General features: G+C 53.3%; 2 protein-coding genes across 3 annotated transcripts; both read left to right on the top strand.

Moving 5' to 3' along the window:
• The first annotated feature begins 779 nt into the window (after window positions 1-779).
• On the top strand, window positions 780-5,277 carry LOC128496436 (zinc finger protein 250-like). Of its 2 annotated transcripts, none has more exons than XM_053466066.1 (4): window positions 780-914; window positions 1,736-1,862; window positions 2,908-3,009; window positions 3,995-5,277. In XM_053466066.1, the coding sequence occupies exons 1-4, from the start codon at window positions 900-902 to the stop codon at window positions 5,119-5,121; spliced, it is 1,371 nt and encodes a 456-aa protein (XP_053322041.1). In that variant the 5' UTR covers window positions 780-899; the 3' UTR covers window positions 5,122-5,277. The 2 variants fall into 2 exon arrangements, with proteins under 2 accessions (XP_053322041.1, XP_053322040.1); XM_053466065.1 differs by having other exon boundaries at window positions 807-1,068.
• Window positions 5,278-6,364: 1,087 nt separating this feature from the next.
• Window positions 6,365-8,355, top strand: LOC128496441 (gastrula zinc finger protein xLCGF3.1-like). The gene is made up of 2 exons (XM_053466073.1): window positions 6,365-6,498; window positions 7,002-8,355. Exon 2 carries the CDS (start codon window positions 7,015-7,017, stop codon window positions 7,939-7,941), a length of 927 nt encoding a protein of 308 aa, XP_053322048.1. The 5' UTR covers window positions 6,365-6,498; window positions 7,002-7,014; the 3' UTR covers window positions 7,942-8,355.
• The last annotated feature ends 1,724 nt before the right edge of the window (window positions 8,356-10,079 follow it).

A 10,079-nucleotide genomic window follows, 5' to 3' on the forward strand; every position in this document is an offset into this window, starting at 1 on the left:
CTCCCCCCCGTATAACTAATCCCGTCCTTATAACCCGTTATATCCTGTATATTCCTCATATTATATATTATATACTCTCCGGCCCATATAACTAATTCCATCCTTATAACCCGTTATATCCCTGTATATTCCTCATAATATATATTATATACTCTCCCCCCTGTATAACTAATCCCGTCCTTATAACCCGTTATATCCTGTATATTCCTCATATTATATATTATATACTCTCCCCCCTGTATAACTAATCCCGTCCTTATAACCCGTTATATCCTGTATATTCCTCATATTATATATTATATACTCTCTCCGGCCGTATAACTAATCCCGTCCTTATAACCTGTTATATCCTGTATATTCCTCATATTACATATGGTCCAGCGTGAGGTAAATCCTTCCTCTCATCTATTAACTGTATGGATAGATTCCATTTATATAGCGCCAGCAGAGTCCGTATAAGCAGGGCCAGTGAGAATAAAGACAATTTCAAGAGTTAATAAACATGGAGTCGCAAACAGCCCGGCTAAAGCCCCTGAAAAAGTGTCAGGGCCGCTGAAAACCTCGCAACCCGGGGCAAGCGGCGCTTCACCTGCTCCGTGAGGGTCATGGGGCAGGGGTCAGGGCTAATAACCCCTGCGCAGTGACGTCAGCTAGTCATTCTCCGGGCTGGCGTCCGGCACCGCCCCTTACGGCCACGCGCCGCTCTGCATGCCGATCGGCATTTGCAAGCCCCGCCCTCTCCCGTGCGGTGTGTTTGGCGGTACACTGGCTCCGCCCCTTTCGTAGCTTCCGGTCAGGTCGCCATTTTGTGATTTCGCTTAGCCTGTGTCGGGATCGAGGTTACCGGCGCCTGCGGGAGGAGGGGCCTCCAGGCCCGCAGTGGGATACGGGGGTCCAGCATGGCTCTTGCTAAGGTGTGTGCGTGGCCCGCGGAGCTTTCCATCTATTCTGTGCCGGGCACCTGGGTACAGCGACATGCGTGTGCCGGAGGTCCGTCCGGGTGTGAAGCTGAGCTGCAGAGCTTGCAGTCTCCCCTCCGGGGGATCAGCGCGGGGTTATATAGAGCCGGTGAGCACGAGGCCCTGCATGTACACGCAAGGCCGGGGCCGCAGAGCTCACAGTCTGGCCTGTCCCCGAAGCATGAGGCTCTGTGTGTACAGAGTATATGGTCTGGGCCGCAGAGCTGACAGTCAGGGCTGTCCCCGTAGCAGAGGGGTTTGCATTCTGCATCTCTCTTTGTTCCCAGTGCTGTGCCAAGAGGTGCTGCTGACCGTATGACAGGGCTCTGTCTGTGCGCGCGGTGCTGTGCGCCCCGGGGGTCTCTGTGTACCTGGTGCTGTGCGCCCGGGGTGGGGGGCTCTGTCTGTGCGTCCCATCAAACATAAACATTGGAGTTTATTCACGGGGCCTCGGCTGGATGTGTGTAGTGTGAGTGGGGTCTGTGCGCTGAGGGAGCGTAACCCCAAGCGTGTCGGGCAATGGGGGGGGTGTATGCCCCAACATAAGCGCTAGATTTACTGAGAGGGTGGTGGATAAGTGGAACAGCCTCCCCGTATAAGAGAGTATCTACAGCGGGATAAGTGAGTAGACGGGGGGGGGGGGGCGTGTCTTGTGTATAAACCGATCGAGGTGGTAAATCGTGTGGCGCTGTGGGCTCCGTCCTGTGCGTTCTCACATGAGCGGCTTCCCGGCGCTGCTGGTCCGTGGATGATGACACTTCTCCTTTATGTTTCAGGGGCCGATGAAGTTTAATGATGTCGCTGTGCTGTTCACGGAGGAGGAGTGGAGTATACTAAGTGACCAACAGAGGGCGCTCTACATGGAAGTGATGAAGGAGAACTACGAGCACTTCATCTTCCTGGGCAAGTCCTTTCCCCGTCTAATACACGCGTGTAACATGTTATCCGCTCGGAACCTGCCCGCCAGCACCCCGCGCTCCTAAACACGCTAACCCTGTAATGTGACAAATTTAGGTGTATTGGGGTATTTGGAGTGGTTGGAGCTTTTGGTCCAGGTGGCTGGGCCTGTCCAACGCCCCCCCCCCCCCCCGTTCCCCTCAAAGGAACATTCCATGAGTCCCTAAAAACTAACTAGGCCATTAGAAGAAAAGTGTCCCTTTCCACCCCGGGGGTAAATAGCATTCACTCTCCATATTACCAACCCCCGTTGCTTTTGTATTGCGTGTAACAATCGGGGGGACGTCTTCTGTGTTGGATTTCGCGCTCTCCTCCGTTCCGGGTCATCCCGTTGGGGGCCGCTGGGGTCGGGTTCTGTGCGGTGAGCTGAAGGGGACATCCCAAGAGATTTTGGACGATGCTCGGCTTCACGCTTTGTGGGGGCAGTTTGGGGGAAACCCTTTTCCGCCCCAGCGTGACGGCGCCCAGCGCACACAGCCAGCTCCATAAACACGCGGCTGGAGGAAAGGAACTTGGCCGGCCGCACAGAGCCCCGACAATGTTTAATGTCTGTGTATTTAGAATGTGATGTCATCATAACCCCTGCGGGGGTAACGGTCAGCCGTCCCGATACATATTGTGTAACCGGTGGCCACACGCAGGGAAGTTCCACCAATGAAAGAAGTACATTATATACGTTGTGTACAATATATACGCTAAATACCCTATAACAGATGGGGGGGGGCATTTAGTGTTGGGGGTCGTGGATACGTTGTTTCGCTCTCTCGTTACTATAATTGCTACTTTGTATCGCTGACCACGAAGTGATGCAGTTTCTCGTTTCTATTATTATATACCCTGAACGTTGTTCTATGCGCAGTCATTTTTTTCTCTCCCCTCCCCCATTGCTTTTGAAATGTCCTCAGCGGCAGGGGTTTTGTGCGTAACACGCAGGGGACATCCGTGTAACAGAGATCCGTCTTTAACCCCTCGTTCTGCTTCCCACGCACAGGTTACGAGGTGCCCGTCATCTTGTCGTTGCTGCAGGACTCCAGCAGGCAGTTGATTGGATCCGGTTCCCGCTCCTCTGCTCTCATTCCTTTAGCTGGCCGAGGTAAGAGAGCCCCTAACCTGCGAGGGTCCGGCTTTAATCCCCCATCGGTAGTATCTGTCACCTTCTTGGTGGCATACGCCCCTAATTTGCACCATTGTTGCACTTTAACCTCTCGTGGATGTTAACCCCTTCAGTCCACTTTCTAGCGTCTCTGACGCTACACAGGAGATCAGGCTGCCGTTTGTCTGCCTGGACCCTCCCTGCCGTTCCTGGCCGGTCGTCTGTAATGTGAGCAGCGGTTAGCCGTTATATTAGGAATTGGCGGGATCAGCATTACTTTACGGGAGATGTCATTGCTGATGTCACTGCTGATGTCATCGGAGGGAGGATTTCCCCTGCATGGTCTGTCTAGACCCTGCTGGAAATCAGATCGCTCCCCCTACTGGCTGATCACGCGCGGTGCGTATCTGTGGGAGAAGAGAGGGGGAAATAATTGGCGGGAGAAAAAAATCTATTAAAATATTCAGTAATGTGAGCCATGTCTGTCCATATAACTCCGATAAGACTGTAAAAAATCTAAAATAAGAGAAATATATTAAAAAACCAACCCTTTCATCCCGTTTCCCTGTCTCTACATGTAAAAGTTTGACTCCTGCCTCGGCTCAGCACCCAAAGCCGGCGAACTATAGCAACTATAACAAACACGAGCCGGGGGTGTCTGTAATCCGGGGAAGTTGCCATCATGTTTGGTCATTAAACAGAGGCACCTAAAGTGTAGAAAAATTGCACAAAAGCTTTCTGCGCACCAGCAGTTACTGTTTGCACGTTTCTGTGGTTTAAAGGAAAAAAAATTTAACAAAAATGTAATAAACACAGAAAAGGAGAATCTGCCGTTATCGTAGAAATCTGGGGACTTATTAGGATTTCTTTTTTAGAAGCTGGGCGTTCGGATCAGTGGGACTGCCGTTAAATATAGGGTTAAAGGGTTAATTTCCGCACTTCCGTGTGCTTGCAGCTCATTTACCCGTTTTTGTGTGTTTTTCAGTCTCTGCTGCCAGCCTGCAGTCTAATGGGAAGAGTCACTCGGAAAGCATCGCTGCCGGACCCCAGGAAACCGCCGCCGACAGCCTGCAGAACGGGGGGGACAGCAGCCACGACGAGAACCACGGCGACCTCTCCCCTCCGCCGCATAACCGCAACCTCCGGAAGCGCCGGCAGTACTTCTGCTCGGAGTGTGAGAGCTGCTTCAAACACAGCTCTGCGCTGGAAGCCCACCGCCGCATCCACAACGGGGACAAACCCCACCAGTGTGACGTCTGCAAAGAAACCTTCTCGTACCGGTCCGCCCTCATCGTGCACCGCAGGCAGCACCCGGTACCGGAACCGCCGCACAACGCGCAGATTGTGACTCCGGCTATGACTGCGCTCGTCGCCAAACCTTTACTGGCGGTCGGCGGCGCTCCAGCCATCACCTTAACCGTTCGGGACGTGCCCACCATAACGCCGAGCGAAACCACGAACTCTCACGGCATCCCATCGGTAGGGGAGAAGCCTCTGAAATGCCTGTACTGCGACAAGCGCTTCAACGACCCGGCGATCCTGGAAGCCCACCACCGCATACACACCGGCAAGCTGGCGTACCCCTGCACCATGTGCGAGGCCAGCTTCTCCAAGCCCTCGCTGCTTGCGGCTCACAACAACACGCACAAGGAAGGCAAGCCGTTCCAGTGCGACCAGTGCGACAAAAACTTCAATGACCAGACGCTGCTCGTCGCCCACAAACGGACGCACACGGGCGACAAGCCGCACCGCTGCAGCCACTGCAAGAAGTGGTTCCTCAACCGCGCCGCCCTGGTGTCCCACGAGGAATGTCACGTGAAGGTCAAACCGTACAAGTGCAGGCACTGCGACAAAAGCTTCAACGACAAGTCCCTGCTCGTCACCCACGAAGGCGTGCACACGGACACCAAACCCCTGAAGTGCACGCAGTGCAGCGAGAGCTTCTTCCTGCGGACGCAGCTCATCGCTCACCAGCTCATCCACGAGAGCGAGAAGCCCTTCCCCTGCAGCCAGTGCGACCGGCGCTTCAACAAGAAGGAGACGCTGCTGGCCCACATCCGCGTCCACAACCTGCAGACCACACAACAGACGGCGAAGCCGCGGCGGCAGTGACACCGCGTCCGTGCGAACAGTGCCTTCACGGGGTTAAATATCACAGGGCCCCGGGGCTGCGCTTTCCAGCTCCACCTCAGCATGCATTTTTTTTTACATTTTTTTTGCCCCCTGTCCGTGTTCCGTTACCCCCGTGTCTGAGTTAATAAAACGCCCGAAGGCTTCATTGTTCTTGGATTTGGTGCCGAGACGTTCTCTCTCCCCGTGTGACTACGCTTCCGGGAGCCACGTCTGCCGCGGGGCCCCAATTGGTGTCTTAAATATTTCCATTTAGGTAAAAACTTTATTTTACAAGCCCGTCGGGGGGGCCTGGAAGCGCCCTCTCTCCGGGATCGTCCACCGGGGCCGCGGGATATGTATGTAACTATGTAACAGTGAAGCGGCTGAGGGCCGGCTCTCCCGTGGGTCCCCGTTTAGTGGATTTAACATCTCTGTTGGGTTTTACTTGGTGGTTTGGGGGTTCTGGGGCCGTCTGGGGATATTTTAGCTTTCATATTTGAATTTTTTATTAAATGTAGAATCCAACAAAGCCCCGATATTAACCCATCGTGGGAAGCGAGGTTTGTTTTGTGTAGAAACTAAACTAATTAAACTTTTATGGCGCTCGGGCAGCAAATAATCGCATTAAAACTGGAACCATTGGGGGGGTTTGTGCCCAGACCGCCGAGGCAGCCCTGTCATCGGATAATAAACATTCTGCTGGCTGCCTGTGTGCCAGGCCGGGAAGTTACACGTCGGGTGCGCCAAGGATTGCGGTCCCTGCCACGCAGTGATAGAAAAGGTTCCACGACGCAAACCGATCGCCAGACCAGGGCATTTATTCCCCCCCCCCGGGCAGTTTGGTGCCGCCGCGCCCGTTCTGTGACGCGCTTTGTCCATCCTGTGGATGGGGTTTCTGTATTTACGGTGAAACGGAATAAATATTTTGCAGAACGTTTGCTTTTGTTCATCTCTGTGCGGACGGTTTGGGGGCTGCTGGGGTCTCTGTTCTGCCTCATCCTCTGACCCCCTTCTGAGGTGATTTTATACACCCTGCGGTTCCCCGCATGCTCTGCGGAGCTCGGCGCCATGTGTGTGGTGCTGCTGAGTGCTCCGTGTGACCCCCCCTTCACTGCATTAACGGCCCCCGTGTGACCCCTCATTCTCTGCAGTAACGGACACCGTGTGACCCCCCCGTTGTTCCTTTCCGTCTCCCGCCGATCACGTTGAACCGCAGCCGGAAGTTTCGTTGACGTCACGTCCGCTAGCGAGCGCTGATCCCGGAAAGTGAGAGCGGATCACGTGACCGCGATATCGAGGCTCTTCATTGTGGGGGGAAAAAGCGAGGCATATCGCGATATTGGGGTCCGGGCTGACAGGATCGGCGCCCGGGAAACGGTATGTGAGAGACGGGAACTGATATGTCTGTGTGAACGTGTGCGCGTGCATGGAGTGTTGTTTGTATATATGTTGTGCGTATTAGTGTGTCTTTATATGTGTGTGCTAGTGGTGTGTATGTATTGTATATGTGTGTATATGTGTATTGGTGCTAGTTGTGTGTATTGGTGCTAGTTGTGTGTTTATATGTATAAGTGTGTCTTTATGCATATGTGCTGTACATGTGTGTATTAGTGCTAGTGGTGTGTGTTTATATATATATATGTGTGTGTGTGCGTGTGCGTGTGTGCGTGTGCGTATTAGTGTGTCTTTATATATATGTATGTACTGTACATGTGTGTGTGTATACGTGTATTAGCGTTGTGTCTTTTTATATGTTTTGTTCCGTGTCCCGGCACTTTATGTTCTCGGATAGTTTGGGGGGGGTATCTGTGTCCACGGGATGTGGCCCCCACTTGCGCAATTGCGGTTACCGGGAGCTCACCGCGTTTTTCTCTCCCCAGTCGGCGGCAGGAGATGGAGAAACAAAACGAGACGTTCGGCAGCCGGCAAGACGATGAAAGACCGAGCGACGGAATTACCCGAGGAGAGGAGAGTGGCAGCGAGGGGCCGGCCCAGGGCCGCAACCTGAGGAAGCGCAGGCAGTATTTCTGTTCGGAGTGTGAGGAGTGCTTCACGGGCAGCCGGGAACTAGAAAGCCACCGCCGAGTCCACAGCGGGGAGAGGTCTCACGAGCGAGACATCCGCAGAGACAGCTTCACTTCCACATCCAAGCTGAGTAATCACTCAAGCGAGCCCTCAGCGTCCGAGACCCCCCCCACGGACCCCGTCGCAGACAGTCCGTGGCCGGACGATAAGCCGCATCAGTGCAAATACTGCGACAAGTGCTTCCGAGACAAGTCAATCCTGGAGATCCACGAGCGCGTGCACACGGGAAAGCTGGCGTTCCCATGCACCATGTGCGAGGAGAGCTTCTCCAAGCCGTCGGTGCTCGTCGAGCACATCATCGCGCATGGCGACAAGCCTTTCCACTGTAACCAGTGCAGCAAGAAATTCAACGACCACTCGCTGCTCGTCGTGCACCAGCGCACGCACGAAGACGAAGTGCCGCAAAAGTGCGAGCGCTGCAACAAGTGGTTTCCCGACCAGAGGAGCCTGGATGCCCACGGAGACTGCCAGCTGCAGCCCAAGCCGTACAAGTGCAGGCACTGCGTGAAACGCTTCAACAGCCAGTCTCTGCTGATCATACATGAAGGCGTGCACACGGACTCCAAGCCCTTCCAGTGCACGGAGTGCAGCGAGGGCTTCTACCTGAAGAAACAGCTCGACTCCCACCAGGTCATACATGCCCCCAAGAAGCCCTTCCCGTGCAGCCGGTGCGACAAGAGCTTCAACAAGGAGGAGACGCTGCACATCCACATGCACGTCCACAACGCCAAGTGACAAGCGCTGGGGTGTTGCGCGGGCTGCTCGGGTGTTGCGCTGCGCGATGCGGCGGAGGACGACGTGGATTCACCGCGTCTGGTAACTTGCACGCTTTCGGCAGGTACAGCGCTGAGTACTGGGGTCCGTCAGCGTGAAACCTGCCGTACACTTGTGTTGAGGGTCTCTATGTGAGGCATGCTGGGTGCAATGAGTTACCTTGGAGGTGACAGGAAATGTGGCCCCTCGTTCCCCTTTATTTGGCCCCAAAATATATTTATTTCACCGGAGATATTTCAGGGTCTGTCCAGCAGGGGGCCATCGCCTCACACAGCGTTAATTATCGGTTCCATGCGTGAAGAAGCCGCTTGGCTCGGGGAGCCTTATGATTCCTGCCACCTGAACCGAGAATAAAGGTTCGTTTTGGTTCAGTTTTTTTTTTTAGAACTGAATCTTTTGTTGGAATTCTAGCTATAAGAAGAGGATGATTGGAAAATGATGGGGGTAATAAAGCAAGAAGGGGGTGGGATGGGGCAGTAAGCAAGAAGGGGATGAAGGTCACGTCAGCGTTACATGCATAAGAAAAGAAAGTAATTGGGGAAGCAATGAGCGGCGGCGTTCTAGATGTTACATTTGGGCTGCATGTTGAATAAAACCTCACTTATAACTATACTGTAACAAACTGGCATTTTGTTAATTTAGGTGATTTTCCCAAAAGAAAAAAAAAAATGGAAGCCTCAACCAGAAAATCCACCCCCCCTCCCCCAAAAAAGGGGAGGAAAAATCAAATCGGCCACATTAACCGCAAATCCTATCCGATACGGCCCCCGGCGCCCTTTCCCCAACCATATCCATCAAAAGGCAACAACTGTTTCTTCGAGGAAGGTTTTGTAGGTTGAAGCCGAGGGGTGAGATGATCCATCACTGAAATCAATGCCCAAACGCTTGCCAGATCTGCATGAAAGCCCCCCGTGGTCCAGCGACCACCAGCAATTCATAGACACTGACAAAAAAATCATGTCCAAGGAAGTTCTCGGTCACCGGATCAGGACGTTATACGAAGCCTCCTGATACTTTGTACTCGCGGAACATAGTGTGAACATTTCTCCCCGCTCCTCCCTATCGTGCTTTCCCTGGATCCCGCTCCTCCCTATTGTGCTTTCCCCAGATCCCATACCTCCCTGTCATGCTTTCCCCGGGTCCCGCTCCTCCCTATCGTGCTTTCCCTGGATCCCTCTCCTATTGTGCTTTCTCTCAGTCCCGCTCATCCCTATCGTGCTTTCCCTCAGTCCCGCTCCTCCCTATCGTGCTTTCCCCGGGTCCCGCTCCCTGCACAGTAAGGCAATTATTCCATCTCCTTATCCCTGGATCCCAGCTGTCCGTGGCATCCGTTTCATTTGTTTCATCCTCCCGGTAATACAGAAGAGAGAAGGTGGGGAAAGGGATTGCCGGGCAATCACAGGGTGTGAATATAACCAGTCCTGGTTTACGACGTCCCCACCGTACGTGGAACAGAACGGGGGTGAGAACCCAATGGAGAGGATCGTTAACCCGCCATTAATCGGCTTGGGGTCAGGAGGGTTTCATTCCGTTAAATATAAAATGAAGAGTCGGCTCCATGATGCAGAACAAACACCAGGAACTTTGTAACAAATAATAACAAAGTGTAACAGATCATTGTGGTGCAGTCACCGTGGGGACCAGTAGAACGAGGACTGTTTCTCGCACCCGGCTTTGCACTGCCCCTGTATGTTGCCCCCAGTGTATTCCTGCCAGAAGCCGTGTCCTGCTGCCCCCGTGTTTGAGTTCTGCCCCTGGCCTTCACCGGCAGCCGCAGACAGTTAAAACCCGCATCATTAAGACCATAGGACGGTTCTAACGCCGCACGGAGCCCCCGGCTGCCGTAACTCATGCTTCAGGGTACGGCCGTGGGGGCAGGAGGGCAAATAGCCAGACTTTGTTCATTGACGTGATTGGTTTAAAAAGATTTAAATGTTAATCTTATGGAAGATGAGATTGGCGGCAGTCTGTGGCAAACATCACACGAAGACATAACGCTGAGCGATGCTTCTAATGACTATTAACGAGATGAGGTAGGTTGGTTGCCTGGAAACATTTAATGATGTCATACAATATAATTTGTGCCCAACGCTTAAAAT

This window comes from Spea bombifrons, chromosome 5 (genome assembly GCF_027358695.1).
Source record: "Spea bombifrons isolate aSpeBom1 chromosome 5, aSpeBom1.2.pri, whole genome shotgun sequence".
Taxonomy (NCBI): Eukaryota; Metazoa; Chordata; class Amphibia; order Anura; family Pelobatidae; genus Spea; species Spea bombifrons.